At 39.8% G+C, this 26361-nt stretch overlaps 1 protein-coding gene across 7 annotated transcripts in view; it reads right to left on the bottom strand.

Annotated features, from left to right (window-relative positions):
* The window catches only part of znf536 (zinc finger protein 536), a 252111-nt gene that overhangs the window by 56743 nt on the left and 169007 nt on the right, over positions 1-26361 (bottom strand). For all 7 annotated transcript variants that reach the window (XM_017703620.2, XM_037534421.1, XM_017703619.2 and 4 more), the window contains one exon: positions 20698-22401. In XM_017703620.2, the coding sequence (XP_017559109.1) occupies positions 20698-22401 (1704 nt within the window). The remainder of the gene's footprint in view (positions 1-20697; positions 22402-26361) is intronic.

Here is a 26361-nt window from a genome sequence, read left to right as displayed (position 1 = left end):
TATCCTCCCCTTTTCGTCTGCACAAGCGAACCTATAACAGTTTTTTCTCTCTCTTTCTCATTGCTCGACGCTACTGTTATTCAAACATCAATAGCCATATGTCTTCTTTAGCATTGACCCTCTTTCCTATTGATATTTGTATATGATCATTACTTTTCCTCTCCATGCTTTGTCTCCTTGTGTCAGCTCCAAGGTGTATTATCCGATACTGCTGTCTCTGCATTCAAAGCAAAAAGCCAATGGCCCCCAATGTTCCACGGGCCGATCCATGGCATTAGGCTGGACAGCTTTTTAATGAGCCGAGCGCATCATTTTTCATAAAGTGTCTATTTGGATATTATCATGTTGCACTAACCAAATCAGGCCGTAGCACATCTCTCTAACTTTTCCCTCCCCACCCTCCCCCTTCCCCCATCTATTTCCGTCCAGACGGGTGTGTAAGTGAATACACTGATAAGCAAGAGCGTTTTAATCAGGCAGATGGGCAGCACGCTAAAACGTTGCTCCTGCGCCGTCTCATCATCATCTTCATCATCATCACTGGGATAATCATCATCATCATTACCATCATCTTCCTCCTCATTGATGAAATGACAGTGGTTTCAAGTTGACAGTCTTTCAAATCGGAACTCCACAACTAAACATCGGCGCTTTTGAGAAGAAGAAAAAAAAAGAAAAGAAGAACAGAAAAGCAAAAGAAAACAAAAAGTTCCCTCCCCGCTGCCTTTGCCCGCTTGTTCGCTCACTTTTGATAAAAGTTGCTGAATGTTGTTTTTCAAATTAACGAGAAGCCTTTTCATTTTGTCACATGAAGAAGAAGTTGAAGTGAAAGATGAGGGAGAAAAAGAGATTCATGTGAAAATGCTTCATTAGTGTTAAAGACCCCCCTCCTACACACTCGCATCCACATGCATTCAGATTCAGATTCATGTTTGAGAACTTTACTGTCTATCATATGATCAAATTATATCTTTAATATGCTATAACATATTTACAAATGGGAATTTTTGCATATATGGACTATACAGAGCAGAAGCTACTTTTTGAAACTTTATATACTACATCAAACTTTTTTTATTTGATAAAAATCAAGAAAATTCTGTTTTCCAAGATACAGGCTCTTTAAATAGAAGTGAACAAAGCGATGTATACATTTACAGAGTAAATACATCTCCGCAGAATGGTTTGGACTGGAGTAGTGGGATGAGTTGAGTACTGGTGATCAGGACGTGTGTGCGTGTGGACAGGTGAGGGTGAGTATGAGAATCACCTGTCAGACACTTAACAAGCACCTCGTCAAGCATCTGCAACAGCGTGTGCATCAGTGACGCTGTTACTGCTAACATTCACGCGCTTGTCAACCACAAGCAGACAGAACCCCTGACGAGGTGTTACCTAATTGTGTTTTAAAAAGCGATGACACCTCGTCTGATTCGTTCTCTCTTTCTCTCTCTCTCTCTCTCTCTCTCTTTCTCTCTCTCTTTCCTCCATGACACATCTCTTAATGCAATTAAACATTATGAAAAACAAGATATGGTGGAGTGCTGAAAGGGTGGGCGTTGTTTGGCTGAGGTGGGGAGGGGGGGGACTACCTGCAGTGAACAGGCACTCAAAAGAGACCATAATAAGAACATCACAAGCAGGGGAGTATTGTCTCTGAGATGACAACGACGTTAAAAACAACAACAACGGAAAAAACTCAAGTAATTAAAACGTATTTTGCGTTTTGTTACCACTGTTGAAGTGGCCATCACTGTTGACGTTTTTCACTCCCCCCGCCCCCCTCCCACTGTAAACGCAAATAATGATTGGGGAAAAATTGTGGAAACATCAAGATAAACAATAGCAAGCAGGAGAAAAAATAATCAATCAAATTATTAAAACGAAAAGTTCTGTTCCCAAGGACACTGAGTTCTCAGGCATTCTGTTGGAGCTGTCCACCAGGAAGAAAAAAAATAATAATAAATAAATAAAAACAAAAAAATGAGACATAACTTGGATGAGATGCCAGCAAGAGGGGAGGGAGGGTGTTGAGGGGGGGAAAGACACAGAAATAAACCCAACTCCCATCTGATGACCAGCTTGTCTATAATACTGAATCACCACACCGTGCCAAGATGCAGGAACAGGATAAGTCCAGATCAGAAAGATTTGAGGCAGTCGCAGGGCCTGTGAGCGAGAGAGCGCAACTTCTTCCACACCGTGAAAAATCACTCCTTCAACCTGCCCACACAGAGCTCCATCCAAAACTGATAAGAGCTTCGAGCAGAAAATCAGTCTGGATAAAAAGTACATGGCACAATACATGGCAAATATACATGGCATTCATCTTATCATCCCCTAAATCCCCCCACCCCACCCCTCAAAAAAGAAGAAAAAAAACACAGGACAGATGATGCGGCCATCTTGAGATCGTTTGTCAACTGTCAGCCTGAGTTGACCTTGCAAAAAACAAACAGGGAGCATGGTGGCAGCCATCGTCTTCTCGGAGAGAGTGGGGGGAAAAAAGAGAGAGCTGTTGTTTTTGCTAATAAAGAGACATTTTGCCTTTCATTTGCAGCGGCAGTTAAAAGCGCAACAAACATGGAAATCCATTATGGGACGCTACTTAAAAGTGTGACCAATCCTTGTGCAGTCAATTAGGGACTGGCGACTGAGTACGACGTTTGTCTGCCGCATTCCGATCAGCGTGGATTTGACGATGGAGAGAGGAGATTTCCCTTCTTTCCTCTCGTTTTTTTTGGACAGGATGGATAGAGAGAGATGGAGGGATGGTGCGAGAGCGAGGGAGCGAGGCCAGCGCAGCCAAGCTCTGCTTATCTCTTTTCTTCTTGCTTTTTTTTTCTGCCTCTCTCTCTCTCTCCATTTACAAAAGCATTAATGTGCTCAGCTATGTGCTTGTCCATTGTTCTGTGTTTAAAAGCTTAAGGAATGTGTTTGTGTAGCTGGCAGCAGAAAAGAGTGGTGGATTGTCAGAAAAAAAGGCGCTGCGCTTAAAGTTGGAGGGAAAATGGGTCACAAAGGGTGATATAAAGTGGGTAATAAGAGAGCTTTCCCAGAATGAGCGGGGATGAAGTTACACATTAAAAAAGATTTATCTTAAAGTATGGTGTTAATCCACTGCTTAAGCCCTCAAACCTTTTTTTTTTCCTCCCCCTGCCGGCTCTAATAAAAACTATAAACTATAAAGTTCCTACAATTTCTGGAAACTGCGGCGCACTGGACATGATTTTACAAGAGTTGCTGCCCACTGAATCATGCCGAAAAATTCATCTTTGTTGAGCGCCTTGCCTTTCCAGGACAGATAATTAAATAGCAAAACAAGTTTTCCAAAGGAAGAGGACAGGAAGAGGAAGAGTAAACAAGGAATGATCACATGGCCATCAGGCGCCAGACAAACATTCGTTTACTGCTTAGTGCTTATTAATTGAATTAAAGTAAGCAGCAAGAATTATTATTATTATAATTATTATTACTGGTCACACTGTATTTGAAGGCTTCCTACACTGGTACTCCATAGCATGCATAAGTACTGAATAACATACTTAAAAAGTAACATTTATGCTTATAAAAGCTTACATATATTCTTCATAGACAACTTTCAATGTTTCACAACACAAAACAGTATAATGCCCTCTAACTAAAGTGGTATATTTACCATTTATAACAATTTTATTGAACTGTGTTCACTAATGGATTTAAAATTTTGTTTAAAATGAACTGCAGGCACAACCCACACAAAAATAAACGAAAGAAAATAAAGGGAATGAGTCAGTACTGTCCGTTACTACATGAAAGCATTGTAAGATAAACAACTCATGCCGTCTTGTGAACACTAACATAGGCTATACAAAAGTACTCTAATATTGCTTTTGAAATACAGAAGTAATGGTTATGCATGTGTTATGAAGTCCCTCTATATGCAGTGTTACACTGGTGTTTATGTCAGTACAGTGTCAGTTACATAAAACATTGGCATACACTATTCATAAACACTCAATTTATTGTTTTATACATATGTTATTCATTGCTTTTGCATGTGTTATGAAGGTACTCTTCAAATAAAGTGTTACACTTAAGTTTAAGGGCCCTTATATCTATACAATGTAATTGACTTCATAAAATATCTTGGGCCATCTTGCAACTAATGATTTTAGACTGTATATAAATACTCAAGCATGTATTAGTCTATATAGGTATTGTTCAAATAAAGTTGTACTCCTTTGTTAAGGTCCCTTGTCAGTGCAATGTCATTTACTTCATAAAACCATCTAGCATAAGCTATTCATAAATACTTAAGTACTGCTTTATAAAAATGTTATTCAGCGCTTATGCATGTGTTACAAAGTCCCTCTGTAGGTAGCCTTCAAATAGCGTCACTTCATTATTGTGATTATTATTGTTATTATTAATATTTAAGGTGATGATCATGGTGATGATGATTATGAATATTATTATTACTCATTTCTAGTAACAGCCTTCTTTTTCTGTGTGTTGGAAATTCATCACATTAGCGTGCTGCCTGTAAACTGCAGCAGTGATGAAACATATGGGTGAATGCAGTCATCAGCCCACTTCATAAATATTTCATTCACATTTCCTGTTTGTGTGAGCGGGACTCCGTGAGTGAGTGCGTATGCATGTGTGTGTCCGCTCATTTTTTTTCCTTTTCTGTTTGTAATTAAATCTCACTAGATTTCCTTTGAAACTGCTAATCATACCAGTAAAACACATTCAGATTTATCTTTATGACAGAACCGAAAATAACATCTGAATGCTATGCTGTGAACTAGAGCCAGGAGGAGGCGAAAGGTGAAAGACGTCACATTCAAAGAGCCTCTGACCGAGATTAGGAATCCTTCAGCCTCAAATTCACTTCAGTTCTAATACCTTAAAGCGCCAGTGCTCCGTCACACTGCGAGTTTTTCTGTTTGTTTGTGTGCGAGTGTGTGTGTCGGTGAGGGAGTGAGCGAAGTAAAATGGGATTAAGAGCCAGTTATTGAGTTTGTGTGGACACAAAAGACCTTCTGTTGGAGGCAGTTACTGTACCTTTCAAAACTAATATGTAACCATATCTGTTTTAAAAGGACGATTCATATTACTGTGAAAGCACGGGAAAAGTTGTTCCCATCTCCTAAAGCCCTGCGAAACTCGAGTCTCGCCCCTAATGGCCCCTCAATTGGAAGGTGGCCTTTTGTGGGAAGCATCACATTTGAAGAAAAAGAGAAAAAAAAAGGGATGAAAAAGAGTCACATAAAATTTTTTGCAATGATGTAAAACATCTTCAGCTTTTTTGACAGCACAATGGTGCTTATTGTGCTTTATGGTTGCCGTGGCGACTCAAAGGTCATTTCGTACATGACTCTGCGGACAAGGGCAGCACTGAATGAAAATTAGGTTATATGTGATCAACTAAGTTATTAATCAGATTAAAATGGATTCTTTTTGCTTCCTATTTAACAAGGCTTGGAGAGAAAAAGAGTGAGAAAGGGAAAGAGACAGAAATCGAGAGAGAGAGAGAGAGAGAGAGAGAGAGAGAGAGAGAGAGAGAGAGAGAGAGAGAGAGAGAAAGACAGAGGCAGAAACAATAGAACATTTTGTTTACTAATGCAAAGAAGAGTGGCATTGTTGCCAGAGCTGGCGTCATGGAGAATGCAGGAGAAAAAAAATAAATAGAAGATCATTTTTATAAGCAATAAATGCATAACATCTAGTTGTATGTGTGTATTTGTGGATCTTAAAGCATCTGTGTCCTTGCTGTGTCGCCTCATCCAGGTAACCTTTTCTAATCCTGATTAAATTACTGCAATTAGAACAAGAGCTCTCCCACCTCCCCCCATATTTCCCTAATAAACAATACAGCATTCTAAATCCAGTCGACGGGATTTGCACGGAACAATGCGCGAGCGCGTGCTATTTATTTCCATCTCTACAGAGGAATTAAGTGCATTTTTTAACAGCTAATGGTATAATGTTTTTGGCTTATTTCTATATGCAGTTTTTTCCTCCCTTCATTCTTTAGAGGAACTTTTTTTTTTCTCCCCTTCTTCTCCTTTTGATGTTTAAATCAAACATGGCTTATTGGACCAGCTCTTCCTTTGCACGACAGCCAGTACATGGAAGCACAAGACACATTTTGTCTGTAATTGCTGCACTACCTCTCAAAACACACCCCTGTCGCTGCTGCCTCGGCTTCCGTGTGCTGTTTGTTTTGTTTTATTAACTTTGCGCCGTTCGCCTACCATTGATGTGGAATAAAAGACAAAATAAAAGTTGACATAGTTGTGGTTTTTTTAGACTATGTTCCTGCACCCGCACTTCCTCATCGCATTGAAGTTGGGGCATATTCGCTCATTACTCTTTGGCGTGCGGTGTGTGCAAGCATGATTATTTTGTGTGTAAGTATATGCGTGTGCCAGGTGTACCTGTGCACTGGCAGGAAGTGTTATTTTATCAGAACAAGCCCTCTGAGACTGCATCCTTACATCTAAGAGCGCCTGAGGAGTGGAGTCGTGGAGCTAAGAGGAATATTTCAAACCGAACAAAGTCGGCGGCGCCAGCGCTGGGAAAAACAAACTCGGAAATAAAGAGAGCAGCCGCTAAATTATATCAAACCGTACTGGGTCACAGGGCCAGCCTATGAAGAATAACTCGCGGGTGTCGCAACAAAATATTGCATCTCCGAAATAGTAACCATACAGGAGAGAGGAATGAATGCTGCTATCTTTTAATGTGACTCAATGCAACAAGATTATATTATTATCTAAGTCATGTTGGACCACTTCTATTAGTCAATGTTCATACAATGTAAAAGACAGATGGCATTTCAAATTACGTAATAATATAATTCTTTGAAAAAATGAAGTTGCAAATAGAAGTCTTTGATATGACACTGAAAATGTTATTATATCACATTGCACTGCATGTACATGTTGTCAGTGCTGTATTAAAACCTTCTTCACTTCAATGTACATTAATGTAATAAGATTTTACATAAGGAGTCATTTTAGATTTCTCTTGGTCCATTCATCAAGAAGTTTTTACACAATGTAAAAGGAAGCTGAAATTTTTTAATTGTGAAAAGTTCAGCTACAGTGTTTTGATATGACAGGAATAATATGTTAATGTAATCACACTACATTCGTCCTAAAAAAATCTCATATCTAATTGGCAACTTTCAGGTCAAAGGAAGAAACGTCCTTAACGCTAATGTACGTCAATGTGGTGAGATTCACAAATTAATTCTGGATCATTTCTATTGGTGATGAGTTCTTGACACAATGTAAAGGGATGTTTTTCCAAAGTGAAAGAAAACAAAAAAAAAACAAAAAGACATTTTGATACCACATAAGGCAGCATGGTAATATGGTAATGACATGGCATGACATCATCGATGATGTAAAAATCCTCATTTCTCTGAAATTGTAAGTTTATAGGAGAAGGAAAAGCATTCTTAACTTCACATTTACATAATAAGATTTTATGGCAGGTCATTTTTTTACTACTCTATTGGTCCACCATGAAATATTCATACAATCTAAAGAGCAACTAGCAGTTTCAAACTGCATAAAAAATCTGAAAAATTCAAATTTGCATTATATGCATAGTTGATCAATGTCATAACAAAACCTCATATCTCCAACTCTTTATAATATGCTAATGTAACATGATTTTTTTACATATATTTTTGGACTATTTCTATTGGTCCATTCAGCTGACACTTTGAAATGATATAAAACATAAATAAATAAAAATAAACATGGACAAGTCAAAACACATATCATTAATGTCATAACAAAACGCTGATTTGAAGTGTTTTTGAGGTTTGATTTGGTGTAAAGTATCACTTTTGTTCATCTAAACAAAAATGATGTTTGCGTCATTCAAAGTATTGACCTGAGTTAAATAAATCCAGTTACCACACAAAATATTTTTTTAGTTTTAACTGGAAAACCATTTTTTACAGAGTAACATGATTATATTCTAAATAATTCTGGGCTATTTATATTGGTCCCTTCATCGTGAAACATTCACACAGTATAAAGGACAGCTGACGTTTATAAATGGTAAAAAAAAAGAAGAAAAAAAAGGAATTCTGACAGGCGATACACAGGCATCTACAACAGCATGCTGTGATTACAGTATCGGTGAGAATATTCTCTTTTCCCATCTCCCAAGGTCTGTTTTCCCCTCTAATATCATGAATAGCATAATTGTTTTGCTGTCATTAGCATTGAATATTCCTTTTCCTTTCTTTTCAGGGTGGAACCTGATACTTTATTCATTGACTTCTTTTTTTCCTCCCTGCCAGAAATGATGAAGCCCACATCATCAAGGTATTAGACAGAGTGAGAGTGAGAGAGGGAGAAAGATGAAGATTATGAGGCCTTTTTCAAAGGCTTTCACCGCCCCAGCAGAAGTTGATATCAGGGGAAATTAGCAAGGGAAAAATATTTTTAGAGCTTCGCACAGCTGCGGAGGGAGCGCAACAGGTAACCATCCAGTGGGCTTGACAACAGCTATTACAATTAATTGCTCTTTGAAACTAGTATTTGCTCGACTGAGTGACAAGGTGTTAATTCACCTTGGTGCTAGTTAAAATGGTAATATTGAAAATGTGAAAATAGCGCCTTGCCTTCACCCGACAAGCGGCGCCTCGCACTCCACACAATGTGCGGAGAGGAGAGGCACAAACACTGTCTGTCGCTTCGAAGAGAGCTGGAGAGAGAGAGAGAGAGAGAGAGAGAGAGAGAGAGAGAGCAGTTCCCTCTGGCAGTGTGCTGTGAGAAGGGAGAGGCGTGGGAGAAGAAGGGAACGGCCTGATGTGCCTTGTCAGGAGTTTGCCTTTAGACTACAATAAGAGTGTTTGACAGGTTTTAAATGTAGCACAATAGTCTGCTCTAAGGCTGACACTGTTCTTACTGGCAGACATGAGTAGAATAGGCTAAGGATAATGATATGACCAGGTAAACGCTACTATTGTCTGACAATGCAGTAAAATAACTCCATATCACGCTTTTTGACCTTACAAATTAAAGGGCTCATCCTTCGTTTTTCTGGCATTTTATTTCCCAATCCCTGAAGTCTGTTGTAAGACATTAAAACCATATATATGCCATATACTAATTTGTAATATTTTTATAACCTTTTTCCAACCTAAATTCATCCACTGGAATTAAACAGGCTAGTTTTGTTACTATGCCTTTAAGACTAATATATGTAAATGAGCTCTGTTCTGATTAGCTGATTTATATTGACCCAGGCTGAAACTTTACTTCAAAAAGAATGGGCAGGGGTAAACTACTGTAGTCTCGAAGGGCAAATATATGTAACTGTGATGTCACAGAAACAAAATTCAAAGCATAAATGGGTGAAGCTAAACTGCTTTAGTTTATCTAAGTGAATATATGAATGTGATCTACAAAAATTCTGAGCATAAGTGGGCAGTGCATGACTGATGTAGTTGTGACATCACAAAAACAAAAATTCTGAGTGAGCAGGGCAAAACTGCTATAGACAGAATAGCTGAACATATGTGAATATGATTATCACAAAAACAAAAATAAAAAAGAGCCTCTTTTTGCAGACTGTCTTAACTGTTTAGTGATTGGTATGCTTTGAACATGTAACGGTAATTAAACACTACATTACTACAATACTGTGGTTTACATACTACATAAAAAAACACGATATGGGCCCTTTGAACAATCATATTTGCCTGTCCCCCAAATGCAACCCCATTCTGACCTCAAATATGAGGAGATAAAGATTAAAAACCTGCCCATAGACTGCTTATCGTAGATTATGTGCACATACACATGTACTCACTGACCCTCAGGCCGCACGCATCATCAGTGTGCGACAGGCTGGTCCCAGCTCTCCGCAGTAGCCTGAGCAGTGGCTGTGTGGATGCTAGCACTCTAACACAAGCCATATTACAGCTAATTAGCCACCTGATGAGGACACTATTACTGGCAATTATCAAGTTGCATCCTAGCACCACGTTTTAAGTCGGCATATTTCTTTTCACCGCGAGGGAGATGACAGTGAGAAACGAAGGGAAAATAAAAACAACAACAAAGAAGAAATCAAAAAATATTTTTGTTTTGACTAATCTTTCTCTCTCTCTTTTCTCTCTCTCTATCTGTCTCTTTCTCTCTAACAGCTCTACTTGTCTGTGAATTAGGAGACTGTGGTAATTACTGGGTAGTAAATTGAGCAAGCCGTTAAGATGACAAGAACAGGCAATAATGAAGTTGTGTGTTTGTGTGTATAATTCAATTTCTGTACCTGTGAGTGTTTCTTTGCTTTGCATTTCTAGCTTACAGCATTTTGTATTTGCTGAGCAGATACTGGAAATGTATTCAAATGTATGGCATACATACAGCACTGTGCAGAAGTCAGAGACCACCCTTCATTTATTTCGTTTTCAAGCAAAATGGCCACTGAGTAGCACTTGATTTTGAGGAATATGTGATTCGATGTTGAGGAACAAGTGAAAAACAGGAGCTTTCAGCACTGGAGTTCAAATAAATGGTTAACAGATAGTGAGAAAATGGGTCTCCTACCAACTGTGCAAGACCTGGTGGACCACCAAACTGTCTCCATCAGGAAACAAGCACTTAAAGCTTTTATCTTTGAATAGGATAAAATCAGATTCCACTCTTGCTTCAGTTCCTAAAGTGTTTCTGCACATTCTTTAAATGGTAAGAAGACAACTCAGTGCTATGAGTCTTATTTAAAGAAGATAAAAGCTTTAAGTGCTTTAAGTGCCTGATGGGGACAGTTTGGTGGTCCACCAGGTCTTGCACAGTTGGTAGGAGATCCATTTTCTCTGTATCCGTTAAACATTTATTTGAACTCCAGTGTTGGAAACTCCTGTTTTTTTCACTTGTTCCTCAATATTGAATCACATATTCCTCAAAATCAAATAAGTTCTACTCAATGGCCATTTTGCCTGAAAACTAAATAAATGAAGGGTGGTCTCTGACATTTGCACAGTACTGTACGAACAAGGATTTAAGCACGCCTCTCTCAACCAGTCTTGAGAGCGTGCTTAGCCAGTCAGTGCATTCATTCAAGTGTACTACACACATCCAAGTAATAGCGCTTGTGTGCACACTGTGCTGTGCATGTATGTACAGCGTGGTGTGAATGTGTGTGTGTTGGCATGTGTGTATTTGTGTGCGTGTTTATGTGTGTGCGTGGCATGTGTCTCTCTGTTCTCACTTCAGGGTGCGAGGAGAAAGTAAAGGAAGATCTAATGCCGCCTCTGATCCTTTGCATCTGTGAGCACACTCCGCCTGGCACAGGCACCATATGTTTTTAATTATCATAATAGCTTTAAAGGACCTGTTCAGAGGGACCTACACATATGAGGCTTTTAGTACCACATTCACTGAGTACTGTAAAAGAGAGAGAGAGAGAGAGAGAGAGAGAGAGAGAGAGAGAGAGAGAGAGAGAGAGATGGAGGAGAAAGAGAAGAAAAAGGAATGAGACAGGGAAGTGAGTCAGATCAGAGAAAGAAGCAAGAAATGCTGAGAGTGAGAAAGAAACAGCTAGTGAAAGAGTGAGGTAAGAGAGAAGAAGAAGAGAGAAAGAGAGAAGAAGAGAGAGGGGGAGAAGAAAAAAGAAAAGAAAGAAAGAAAGAAAGAAAGAAAGAAAGAAAGAAAGAAAGAAAGAAAGAAAGAACATAAACATACACTTATATATAAACTGAATATATGCACAGTGAGAAAAAGACAAAGAGAGAGAGAGAGAGAGAGAGAGAGAGAGGGAGAGAGAGAGAGACTAGAGGCTGACAGTCTAGCAGAAAACACAGCACTGTCTCTGACCTGCACCAGGCTGGGGTCGTGACCTGTAAAGGGAGAGAGTCTGATCCCACAGCCTTCTGACAGTGATAATTGGCCACTAGTGACATGAACACCGCTTACAAGTAAAGAGACAACTAACCACCGACCCCCCCCTCTGCTTCCCAAGATACACACACACACATAAAAAGTAGTATGTGCGCTGGCAAGTAGATTGGCAGTATCGAGAAGCAAGAAAATGCCACAAATTCCTTCAGTACATTTACGCCTCTGTGGTTTTCTACTTTTCCATTCTTTTTTTTTACAGTGTAGTTTGTGGGCTTGACAAATGCTGTGGATTTACTGTCTCCTTTTTAGCGCTTGAGCTTTTGCACTGGAGCACTTGAACTCAGTAAGCGTGCAATGATGTATTCAAGAGCCACTGAAAATTGATAAACCCGGAGGGAGATTCTTCTCTTTAAAAAAAAAAAGAGAGAGAGAGAGAGAGAGAGAGAGAGAGAGAGAGAGAAAGGAAAAGGATCCTTTATGTCTTTCCCAGTCTCACTCCTTCTCCCCCCTGTATATTAATGCATCAGTCTCTATGTCTGCTCCCGATATGTCTGTCTTCCCTTGCATCTCCTATAACCCTTTCTCTTTTTACATGACTTATTCCCCCACTTTCTCTCTCCCTCTCTCTCTCTTTCTCAAGTGTGTGCATCTCCCTCCATCACTCTCTCTCTCCCTCTCTGTCTTTCTCTCTCATTCACTGCTCATCTGTCATTCTCCTTGAGTGAACTGGAGAGAATGGGGACAGGGTTCACCGCTTTTCCACCAGGGGGTGTCATGGCCTTATGAACTAGGATCATTAGACAGAAGATACAGCCCCCCAACCTGAGCCCCCCTTTGCCCTCTCTCTCTCTCTCTCTCTCTCTCTCTCTCTCTCTGCTGCCGTAGCTCTAGGAATGTCTTGATTGGGTGGCAAAAGTGGCACCCTCTAGTTCCTAGCGGTAAACATTTGAAAGTGTTCCTCTGATGGAGGTGCCAGGACCTCACACAAACTGTTAAAAAAAAAAAAAAAAGCAGCCAGTGCTTATGCCACAGCATGCCACAGCAACTGACCTCATCCCAGGCACAGCCTGAACCATCACCTCCACTTAGTCCTGACCTTATGGTGGAACTAAGCATAGAACACTGGAGAACAGTAATGCCCCAAATGTAATGATTCAAATGTGATAATTTCTACATAAACAGCTGCATGAAAAAATGTACAATAACAAATTCCATGTTTTGCTGATTTAGTACGTTATCACACCCTCTGCAAAGAACAGAAAGGCATTATTCCCCAAATGTTAGTGCACAATTTCAGATTATTTTTTATAGTATGTTTTTTCCTTCTCCTGTAGAGTTATCATTTTGGAGATACAAGGTTTAGTTCTGACAGCAGTGAGATTTTCATATTTTCCAGTTACATTCATATTTTTCATTGCAATCATTGCAAATAGTTTCACGCATGTTTTACATTACAATTATTGCTAAAATTAAGTAAACTGAAAAGCTAAATTGTGTTGATGTATTATATGTTAGAAATGTGCATGTTTGAATCAAGGAAACACAGAGCATCACTTTTTGCAATCTTAGTGCCTCACTTGTTTCACAGTACTCACTCACTGTAACTATGCTGCTATTGAAGTGGAATTCACATTTTTCATAATGTTTGAAAATGTCTGTGTGATTCAATTGCCAAGTTGTAAAGTGATCCAGACTGGTTTGATGTGAATTTGCCATTCTTGAGAATCTTATCAGGTCAGAAGTGTTAATAGTGATGGTGATAGGAACCAGACATCTGAAGACTTAATGTCTACAAAGTCATCTTCATAGGGAAATGTGTTACATGAAATAGTTATCAATATGCTGCCTGATGCTAGAGACACTGGTTTACGATAGTATTGAAATAAGATTTCGGCATATGACATTTTTTTTAACACAATTTATTTATAAAACTCATAAGACATATGGAGGTCATGTTGAACAGTTAATAACATGTATTTGCAATGTAGACATTGTGACCCCTGCTTCCTATCACCACCACCATAAAGCAAATCTGAATGGGTTTCTCTGCAATGGACCATTTCACATCAAACCACTCTGAATGATTTTCTTTAACATCTCAACGACTTAACTATTCAGACATATAAAAAAAAAATCAGCAGAATTCTCCTTTGAGATAATACGGCATGTTTATTTTGTTCCTAGAATCCTATGATAGGTTGGCATAGATAGATAAACAGCAGCGTGACTGGTTAAACTTGAATCGGTGCAGAATCTAACCGATGACATAGAAGCATTACAAAGAAGTACCACAATTATAGTTTTAAGCCTGTAATTGAGGCATTCGTGTAACACAATTAGAATAATAAATTCATACCAAAACAAGAATATAAATGCAGAACAGAGCTGGATTTTATGTAGTCAAAAATGGCAATTCTTTGACCTAAGTTTAAGAAACAGGCCCTGTTCTGCGATCTGTCCATGTGTGCCAGTACATCCTTTACACACACACATACACTAGCAGAGTCAAGTGTAAGCATGAGAGAGAGACAAAAGCAGGGGCATTTTTCACTGCGCCTAATGGAGCTGGCGAGGGCAAATCGAGATAACGGTTTACCTAGCAATCAACAACAACAGCAGCAATGACAACGACAACAACAACAGCAGCAGCGGGGCGAGGGCAGAGTGGCCTGGAGAGCTGTGGGAGAGGGATGGAGTGAGAACGAGTAAACACTGACACGAGAGAACACCAATGATCTCATCTGTATCTCTCTCTCTAACTCTCCATTGCTCTGAGTGGCACTTCACTATACCTATCAGAGATCGCTTTTTTTCTGTTAGCCAATGTAGGCCACTATGACAGACAAAAATTAAGCCTAGGATTAGGCTACCACACCGTGGATTTTGTTTTAGTATAATGGTAGACCTCATTTGAGCTCTACTTACCTGTCACCTATAAAAAACCTATGGTATTTAAAGTGACTTGCAGACACCCTCAAATTTGAACAGACATTTGAACAAGCTCTTTATAAAATACTTGTTTTGTATTGTATTATATAAAATACATCATAGTTAAATGTCATAGATGATTTGAATATTTTCCTAAAGCACTGTACAGTTTTAATAATAAAAGTTCCAAAAAGACCTCTTCTCATGACGCATACGATAGAAGAACTACTTTTAGTTCCCTAAAAACCTTAAAGTTGATGGTTTTTTAAAGAACCATTTTTGTAAATGAGACACTCTTGGAAGAACCTTTAAACTGATATAGAAACTTTATATTATGTTTCTTAAGCCTTTAATAGGTTCTTTTCACACATACACACACACACACACACACACACACACACACACACACACACATATATATATATATATATATATATGTGTGTGTGTGTGTGTGTGTGTGTGTGTGTTTTCCTTTTCTTGTAAAGTTACCATTTTGAAGATAAAAGGTTTTCTCACGACAACAGTGATACACGTCATGTTAAAGGTGAGAATAATCTTATACATTAAACTCTTTCTCTTTACAATGAACAGTTACAATGAACAGCATATGCATACAGTAAACATTAGCTCCCTTTCTTATCTTCAAGCTTGGGTGAAATGTATTTATTTTAACAGCTGGATTCATTAACGCTCCAATCAGTGGCTCTATGGTTTTGGCAAGCTTTTCTTTCATGCATCGTATTTGATATATGAGGTACCATATATCATCATAGTATTAAATCTTTAAAAATATGAACTTCTTGGTATAGTGGCTGTCATGTACAGAGTTTTACTTTAGACCCTAAACAAAACAAAAAAAGTTGCAGATTGTATACATAAAGATATACCACTGACACAATTGGGTATTGATTATATGATAGCCTTACACAAAGGCTCCCCAACACAATAGAACGCAGCCATTAAGAGATCTGAACAATATATGTCTAATCGACTGGACTACAACTAGGCAGAGGCATCAGAGAGAACTCAGCACCAAGCTGTAGAGATTCTTTTGATTAATATGCTTTGTGTTATATATGAGGTGGTGTTAACAATTACCATCATCTAAATGCCTACTCACACAGCATGCATGCACCGGATGCAAATAAGAGAACTTTTCATCTGCTTGTGCTTGTGTGTGTGTGTGTGTGTGTGTGTGTGTGTGTGTGTGTGTGTGTGTGTGTGTGTGTGTGTGTGTGTGTGTGTGTGTGAGATAGAGAGCACCAGGGAGACAGACAGAGAAAGAGGGACCCATACACTATTAAGAAGAACACTATATAAGCAGCCTGCTGTATGATGTAGTATCTACTCTGCACATAAATGCATAAATCTGAAGAATCACTTTAACGCCACTCAATTGCCTGCTAAGCTCAGACATGGACACCTACACAGATTGTATTCAACATTTTCAAATATTAATGATGTATGGTCTATTTGCATACAAACTCAATGAAAAATGTCTTAGCTAATCACATTTTGCCTCATTTGAATTGAAATTTTAGAGAGGGTCTAACCCCCGCCTCTCTCCATACTGCAAATAACTGCAGCAGATAGGTTACGCCTAATTCTGCGTAAGGAGCCTCAGGGTACTGCGGTCAGAGGAGTGCATATCCATAGTCATCTACAATACATAATACCTTCCCACAATGCACAATGAAGAAAAAGAATGTACAGAATATATATATATATATATATATATATATATATATATGAGTGTTTCTGCAACTACATGTCCCTGAAAATTATTTGATATTTTGAGCATAGTGCAAAGAAAAATATGTTATTAGTGTCATAACACATTCAAATTGTTAGTAAATTTAATGAACTAATGTCATTTATGACACTCGTTTTGGGTCAAAATACCAGTTTTGTTCATGTCCCACACCTGTGATTTCAATCTTCAAATGCTTAAAAAATGACAAAAGTACCTTTTTAAAGCATTTTTTTATAAATATAAAATAAATATTGTCCCCCATTTAATGCTCATTCTGCCACAATGACTTTTTTTTCCCACAAACTAAAGAAATGCAGCTTGGGTCGAAACATAAGTTAACCAAAGACCAAAAGAAAAAAAAGTGTGGGAAACTAAATGAAGATGTCTGTGGATTAACAGGAAATTAAAGTATTTTTTTATTCATAATCAATATTTTTTTTGCATGTCCTTACTGTACAGATTATAGGATTTTTAAAAAATTGGAATTCAAAGGTAGCTGCAAAAGCTAATGTAGCATGCTATGCTGTTTTACTGAAAACCAGTGAGAGTGCCTTTACTGTGACAATACTGTATGGTAAGGACATCATGATAAAGACAGTTTTACTGTTATTTCTAAAAATCTGGACAAAATAGAAAATAGGGGCAACAACACCTGTACACAATCACTGTTGTGAGAAAAGTTAACAGGACAAGGAAAAAGTGACCTAACATTGACATCCATTAATGCACCATTTCTATTGGTTCATTTGTGATTAAATGTTCTTTAAATGTGATGGACAGCTGGTGTAAAAACAAGCAGCATTGAAAAGAAACTATACGCTAATATTTTTACATATTTTTACCAAAAAACATAGCTGTCCCAAACTCTAACCCTCAAAATGAAACCTTTATCTCAATGTCTGTCATTTTGATATCTTTTAAAGTGAAGTTGAGAGATTTTGATTTATAATGAGTTTCTTTAATATATAAAAAAAAAAAATATATATATATATATTTTTTTTTAAATGCTGTCCCTCATTTTCATGTCATTAACAAAACACTAAGACTTTATTCCATATGTGGAGCCTTATTTTAGCCACACCCTGCCTTTTAGAACAGGAATTGAGACTATATCCTGGTCCCTCTTAGTCACATGGTGAGCAGTTAGATACTGTTGTTTTCAAGTAATTATGAATAAAATAAAAATAATTATCATTTTATGTGTACAACTGTTCAAAGCTATGACTAGCCAAAACAGTCACTATCAAACCGTTTGGTAATTTTGGTAACAACATGATAGTGTTGCACTGTCAGAAATAAAGGTGCTGTTTTGTTCTTCAAGGTACAAACAATGTAAATGTATCTTCAAAGGTGCAACCATGCTTTCAAGGTCCAATTGTGTACCTTGATTAGTTTTTTTCCTAGTAGAAAAGAACATATATATATATATAACATATAAGAACGTATATATATATATATATATATATATATATATATATATATATATACACCTTTTTTATCATCTAATGTTTTAAAACAGAGCAATAAAATAAAAAGTGAAAGACCCAAACCTTTATATCAGAAATAGTCAGTTAATCAGTCCAAGTCAGTTAAAAGTCTGAAATATATTTTCAACTCTGAATCTGGTAGAATGATCCATATATTCTTCTTATATTCTTCACTCTATATTTAGTTACGGTTCATATTGATTTACTTCTAATGCTTGTGGACTGTATAAGTGGAATACTTGTTGGTCAGTATTAAATGTCTATTGACTGTTGTATTTGCTTGCTATTGTGCTACTGTGGTTGAACCTTGTGAGATACGTCAGTGGTTTTGATTGGGGTGCCTTTGTCCAGCTTTGTCCAGCTTTGTCCAGCTGTGCTTGCTGGAATGAGTTATAGTAAGAGTAAGAGAGGTGTATGAGGCACAGTCTGTTTTTCTATTTTGTTTTTTCTTTTACTCCCTTTCACACTCACTTACACCCACGCACTGCAAAGCTGAAGTGCCAAGCCTATTGCTAACACTAGTACACATCTCCTAGCAATGAATAAACTGTGCCTTGTTTGTGCCTCTTGTTCTATGTGTTTACTGTATATATTCCTCAGACGTGTCTACACTGTCCCAGTGCACGTCACTGCCACACGTGCCTCTGACCACCAGCACCAAATGGGCAGAGTCAAGCTTTTAAAAAAGCTCAACAAAAAAACTTTTGTTCTAGAGACAAAGCCTTATCTCTAAAGGTCAGTCTCTCGCCGTTGTGGCAGGAGGAGTGTACGTCACAAGGGCACTTTTCAAATGTCTTTTGATTAAAGGAGGATATTACAACACGAGACATTCACCATGCAGACAAAAAACTGGCATTCATTTTCAGCCCAGTGAATGACCCCTTCTGAATATTAAAAATTCAACAGGTTCCTCCATGACAGACATATTTTCCATAATTGAAAGGTCAAAAGCAGCATTAATTGTTAATGTAAACTGTTTTGACGGAAGAAAATGAAATGCACACCACTCTCATTCCACCGCTTTCCCTACTGTACAACAGCTCCTCGTTCGACATGAGAGACAACACTGACCTATCCACATTCTCATTACTTTCCACACACCCTAACTCACTTTGAACCAAAAAAAAAAACCCTTTCCTTTTGGAGAAATATATGGTAACCGCTCCAGTCTTTTCATCTGCTTCACGTCTGTGCATTATCACAACTCTGAAAGTTAGCTGTTGTCCTGTGATGCACTTATTGACTCAGAATCCCTGCCACTTCTACTGACGTGAGCGTGACTGACTCACATTCACTCGACAGGAATGACGAATAGTGACCCAAATTTTACGGAATAACAAAACTCTACATGTAATCTTCACTTGCATACACTTCCTATATCAAAACACCTCTAATGAAGAACAATGAAGGGTCTGCAACAATGCAGGCATAATCGCTCCATTTCCGCCTTATATCGTAGTCAGCGTTGATTAATTCCTGTTTACTAATCAAGCACAATGCACAATACAAGCGCAAAGTACAGTATCTTAAACAAACCATCCAAATGTTCAGCATTAAAAAGAACAAAAAAAGTATTAAGGCATATTTGTGCGAATGAAGCTGCTTAATAAAACAAGTCTCTTAGAAATATGCCTTTCTTCCCTTCTCCTTAATCTTACATCTATTTGCAGTAAGTTTCCTTGGAGCAAAAATAAAATGTCTGCCTTGCTCCTCCGTGTTTGCCGACTAGAAGCAATAACACTAATGTAAAGCTTCTAAACTAAGAGCATGTGTCTCAATACGCCGCTTGAAAATTAGACTCTGCTCTTAATGAATAATATATTAAGACAGAGAGCAAAATGGAATATACATACATTATATTGGCAGACAGTTTTATTCCAGCAAAATGAATAACATTAACTGCTAGAAATACCTGCCTGATATTTGAGAGGGAAAAGAAATACCCAGAAGCAAAATTCCACAGGCTGTAGTACTCACTTACCTTAAACTACTTCAGACCGACTTGTGCTACAAGTTCAATTCACCCAGTATTTTTTCATTTGCAGTTTTCTATCACTGAAATGTCTGAAAGGGCATAGTGAAACACGGTAGTCTCAAGGAGGGCCAGTAACGTTCGCAGAGTCATGAAAGCTGACAGTTCATTTTTCACAGGGCCATAGATCTTTGGTTCTTATAAAGTAATGGGCTTTAGGGAGAGGTCTTATGAAAGCTAAGATAGTTAAGTGCTGTGTGTCTGCGATGACACGGGGAGCGGAGGTCCTGCTCGGCTCTAAAGCAGACACCTTTAATCCCAGTCAGGGGAGGGAGGAAGGGAGGGAGGGAAGGAGAAGGGCTGGAGCTCGGGTAATATAAAATAGTAATAAAGATTAATATGTTGCTGCTTGTCGGCCTGATGGTCTCTAAACTTGCTTGAAATAAGGTTGAAATCACTCAAAAGCAAATCTTGCTTTTCTACTGAGAGGGTCTTATTGGTTTGCTGGTGGCGAGAGGAGTGATATTGTGCATGAAGGTTGCTACGTGCAACCTTATGGTGCAAATGTACAACACTGCAATTTGGATTGCACTAAGAAAACTCTGCGGTGCAAGATGTGCCTAGCATAATTTGTACTGCTGCAGAACGTGTGTCTATACAAATGTTCTGAGGCTTTAAAGAGGGTGATGGATCACTCACCGGAGGGGTCACTTCTCTTCATGCTGGAGCTGCTTCCACTGCCTCCTCCATTGGAGTTGCTGGTCAGGCCTCCATTGAAGGCTGCAAGGTTCTCAGAGCTGTAGGCCCGCAGGACAGACAGCATGTTCATCTGGTGCTCTAGGTGGGCCTGCTCAGGCTTCAGCAGGCCAGGAGGACCACTGGCTGGGGAGAGCAGACTCAAACCAGGCTGCTGTTGCTGCTGCCACTGCTTCTCTACGGAAAGTGGTTGAGTAGGAGATGGACCAGGACCCTGGGCTCCCATGGACATCTTTGCTCTTGGAGCATCCTTCCCAGACAATGGAGATTCAGGATGCATCCGAATGGCCCCATGATCTTCATCTTCCATGTCACCCACCTCCATCTCTTCTTCCTCCTCTGCCTCTTGTTCTTCATCATCAGAGTGTGTCTGTCGCTCTGTGGTGGTGGGGTTGGATGATGACTCTTCACGGCCTGCTTCATCATCTTCAGACTGACCTCCCCGTTCCTCAGATGCTTCCATCTCACTACAGGAAGCCTTGTCAGAGAGCTCATCCTGACCACCCACATCACTAGTCTGATTTGTCTGCTGATCCAAGTATCCAGCAGGCCCCCTGGAGGTGCCATCATATATGGGGCCAAAGGGCTTGTAGAAGTCACTGGAGAATGTGCTCATGGAGGCTCCATGTAGGTTTTGCTCCAAGTGGTTGGACCAACCAGCCTGGCTCTTCAACTCTCCAGACTCTGACTCTCGCTCTCTAGAAGTGGGACCCTCATGCAAATGGAGAAGGCCTGGAGGAGGAGGAGGAATCAAGCCAGAGCTTTTGCCTGTATGAGAAGATTCGCCTAGAAGGTGCTCTTTAGCTTCTTTGCCTTGGCCATGCTTAGCTTTGCCTAGGTGGTTGGCTTGCAGGTGAAGGGCCATCAGCTCAACAGAGGCAGTGGTGAAGGAGCAGAACAGGCAGCCATGCCAAGCCACATTGTCTTGGATGGTGATAGAAGCTCCCGGTAGGGTTCCTGCTTCAGGCCTAACTGAGAGGTCCAGTGGCTCGTACTGGGAACGGCCACCCTCGGCCGGCTTGACATCACCAGGATTCTCGTCCTGATTTCCATCACTGGCTCTCTTGATCTTGTGCTCAGTGTTGTCCAGGCTAAAGTGCTGGCCATGCAGCTGACTTTCCCGTATCTCTTTCTCCTTCTTCATGGAACTTAGTACAAAACTGTCCATGAAGGCTTGCAGAGACCCTTGAAAGTTGACTCCATTTCCCACCATGCTCTGGTAGGCCCTACCCAGGTCTGAGAAGCTGGCTGGGCTGTCTCCTCCAGTGGTTGGTCCCTCAGGGCTCTTCATGTTTTCAGAGTTGGGTTCTGGTCCGTGGCGGTCTCGCTCCCTCTCACGATCTCTGTCTCTGGGGGAGAGCAACCCAGGCGGAGCCCACTGGTGTGGGAGCACCTGGCCTCCTCGGAAATCAATGCTGGAGGGCATCATCCCTTTGAACACTCCGCGCAAGACATCAGGCCGTGCAAAGACCCCACTGCCACTGCTGGTCTTGCTGTGGTCATCCTTGTGATCAGAAGATGGGGGGTGGTTGGTAGAGGTGGCATTGCCATTTTGACGCTCGCGATGGTGGCGTTCAAGGTGATACTTCAGGGAAGCAGACTGAGTACCAGCATAGTCACAATGAGGGCACCTGTAGGGCTTCTCACCTACAAAGAAAGCGGCAAAGGAAAAGAGACAGAGATCATATAAGTGTGTTGTAGAGTAAAATCAAAGGAAGAAGAAGACTGGTCACTGATTAAGAAGACCAGGACAATGTCAAATCATTCTAGTATCCTATATCCCCACCACAACACAAGAGCATCTATCACTCAGAAAACAGCCCATCATGCTCTTTTGGAGAGAGGGAGGGAAGGAGGGAGGATTTCAATACGGGTCGATCCAGCTCGATCCAGCTCCACCAAGTGAGCCATCACTCACGTCAGCGCCATAAAAAAACATTTCACCATATGGTGCCTTCAGTCCACTACAGAGATCATATTTTCAACTGACAACACAACTGTCTGGATGTTATCTCTGTTCGTATGGGGACTGGAGGCGAGTGGGGGCTGATGGTGGTTGCTTTCTCTCTCTCTCTCTCTCTCTCTCTCTCTCTCTCTCTCTCTCTCTCTCTCTCTCTCTCTTGGCCTTGCTCGCTGTCAGCCTTCTGCCTTGGTGGTGAGGTAGTGATTCCTTGGACATTCTCTATTTGGAGTTTATCATAGAGCAGATAAATCAAGCTCTGCAGAAGCTCTTCATTCCTCCCCGAGTGGAACTCTGACCCCCACATCCCTGAAGTATAATGTAGTTATAATAAACAGCACCCATCTGAAACCTGAACACAAGTCAAATGACACAAACGTGCATATGTGCAGCATATGAACATTCCTCTTAAAAGGCAGCTTTAGAATGAGGATTAAGGAAAGCCGAGCAGAATGGAATGTGCCGTAAAAGATAGCATGCACAAGCATTTGCACTAGCACACAGAAAAAGGGAAAAGCGTGAGGCAAAATGGTTTCAATTGCATTTGCATGATCAGTTCAATATCTTGATATAAAATGCATCCTGCCAGCAATTATAATAGGCCTGAAATGAAAGACAGATCCGCAATCAATAAGCAATAAACAAAATGGTAGGCTTGATTTTTTTGAGACCCTGGAATGAATTGCTGTAGCAGTGCAGCTGAGAAAGAGAGTGCCGAGAAATGGAAAAAGCCAAAAATAAAGGGATGTTTGTCAAGTATTGTGTGTGTGTGTGTGTGCGTGTGTGTGTGTGTGTGTGTGTGTGTGTGTGCACGTCCGTGCGTGTGTATATATAGCTATAAAATGTTTAGATTATACACATGGAAACCATTTTTAACCAAGAAAAAAATTTTGCATTGTTACGCAAGACTGAACTGAATGATTTAAGTCTGGCTCTGTAGTAAATCATGGATATAATTAGCAAATGGCATACTGCTCAAGTAATTTATCATTATTTGGAGGGCACCATTCCAGAAAAAGACTCAAAGATCCAAAGACCCACTGCACACAGCTTCCCAAATAAAGGGCCACAAATACCAACTCAATACTACATTGATATGAGAAAGAGCAAGAGAAAAAGGGAGAGAGAGTGGGAGAAGGAGAGAGAGAGAGACAGAGAGAGAGAGAGAGAGAGAGAGAGAGAGAGAGAGAGAGGGAGAGAGAGAGAGAGAGAGAGAGAGAAAGAGAGAGAGTGAGTCCCATTTATTCTTTTACACTAGAATGCATTTGAGGCTTATATTCAAAATAAACCATACAAGATGAGCTTTTAACCCAATAAGTGCTTATCCTCTGAGCAGGATAACAGGGGGTTGGCCTGATTCAATAAGGAAACGTCCCTGATGCAAATGATCATTTTCAATTCCTTTAACTGGACAAAATGATATTCTGTGCCCAAAATTAGAGCCAAATTAGAGTGATCTGCTTTTCTCCCTTTATTTCTTCCACCCCTAGTATGCGTTTTTGTTCACTGAGCAAAATAAAGGGAAGAAAGCACAAGGATGTCGATAATCTGCAAAATGTCAGACGTATAAGCAAAAAACATAAACAAATCTTGATAAGTAATCAATGCCTATAAAGACAACAAGTGAGCATGTTCCTCTGTGAGTGTGTGTCTGTGCGTATGTGTGTGTGTGTGAGAGTGTGCGCGCATGGCGTGTTCTTTGTGCACCATTTGGACTCAGTAAGACATCTGCTCCATCATACGTCAGGGGCATGTGTGACATCTGGGGAATATACTGTATCCTGCCTTGCAACATTACACACAATTTACTGCTAAAGGTCATTATGTACCCGTTAATCCACTTTTAATTGATATCCGCACAAACAGCACAACCTCTGAGAAACATAATGGATCGCCAAGGCACAGAGGTAGAGGAATTATTATTTTTCATCATTTAATATGAGAAAGAGCTGAGAGAAAAAAAAAAAGTTTTCCTTCCAAAGCTTTGTCTCTCTGTTGATGGACTGTCTTAATAAAAATAGAGGAAAATACACATCAAATTGCCATCTGGTACTGTATGACAGTCTTGATATAAATTACAGAAGCCTCTTGCTGAGAGTGGTACATATCTATTATCGTTTCACAAGTTCACTCCTGGTTTTAAACAGAGTGTCTTTCGCTCTCTCCACTTGAAGGAGTCCGGCTCAAACCGATTTCATCTGGATTTGTGCGATTTGTCACGACTCCATAGTAACCATTCCGAATAAACACCCAGAGCCTCTACAGAAGGGCAATTAAAATAGTTAATAGATATGACATACTTTAAGATGAATTTCCATATGGCTTTACATAATGGTGAAACGGCAGCCCGTGTACCGCAGGGAGGGAGAGATTGACTGGCCTGGAAAAATAGCTGTGTCTTTTATTTTCCTTGCCTCTTTATGCTAGAGTGTGGTTTATCTAAGTGAAAAAAAAACACACACATGTGGAACTAAGAAAATCAAGGTGCTCCAGTTCTCAAGCCCTATTCTCTTTAACTCTGTAACTGTTGTTTAGTTTCTAAATTGTCCTTTACTGTAAGGACCATTACTCCAGCTCATGCGTTCATTTTATTAAAGACTTTGAGAAAGTTCGTTCACCATAGAGTGGCAAAACAAGGCTTAGGAGAAGAACTAATTTCATTCCTGCATAGAACAACAGCAGCAATAACAACAACAAACAAACAACAACAAATAATAATAATAATAATAATAATAGTAGCAATAATGGAGACAATGTCAGACAGAACAATAATGTTAAACTTCCTGTGACACAGCTATGGGTCTCTGAACTGGAGCCTGCTGGGTGACCTTTGCAATTTACAGTGCTTATGGTTTGGAACGGTAGCAACTGACCACAGACCAGTGCTTAATCACTCTGCCTCTATGGAGTAAACCTTCAAAATGCTGCTTGATACGACCATAAAACTCCATCCACTGGTGTGAGCCAAGCCTCTTTTGGCTCTTGTTGATTCTCTCAGAGGACATGTAATGGCCTTCCATCAACAAAGTGACTTGACGCAGGCGATGGCCATCTTTCCCCAGTTCCTCTTTAAATAAAGGTGATTCGGTCACCGCGTCAGCTCACGCGCACCCTCAAGTTATGCGTAGCCGTTGTCAGGAGCAAGGACCTTTTTATTTTTTACCCACAGCTGCTTACTGCTAAATACTGCCTTGTCCAGAAGGGGACAATCTGTGTCTCTAATTGCTGTCACTGAAGCCTAGATTCATTATGTGACTTTCCCATTAAAATGTGAGCATTAATTTGTATAATGAAATATCACCCACTGCAGTGTTCATTAGCTGTGGCCCCACACTGTATGCCGCACAATGTTAGCTACCTAGAAAACTGCGCTTAATTTCACTAATGGATATTTTCCCACTCACTGTTGGAGAGGAAATTAATACTGTAACATTAGCTCTTTAACTTTTGGAGAAATTTAAATTCACTTCATTCCTTTCAAGCCAGCGTTAGAGAGTCATTAATCTAACATTGTGTTGCACAATGCCCTGGTCCTCGCAGTAAGCAACGCCATTGTGATGAGCTCACAGTGCACCGATTGAGGGTCGCTTTGTGTCATCTGCATGTCTGATTGTTTTAAATCAGGGAGGAGCATTTGTTTAATGTCT

This window comes from Pygocentrus nattereri, chromosome 25 (assembly GCF_015220715.1).
Source record: "Pygocentrus nattereri isolate fPygNat1 chromosome 25, fPygNat1.pri, whole genome shotgun sequence".
Classification (NCBI taxonomy): Eukaryota; Metazoa; Chordata; class Actinopteri; order Characiformes; family Serrasalmidae; genus Pygocentrus; species Pygocentrus nattereri.
The sequence above is the reverse complement of the archived record's forward strand: the minus strand, read 5'-3'. Positions and strand labels throughout refer to the sequence as shown.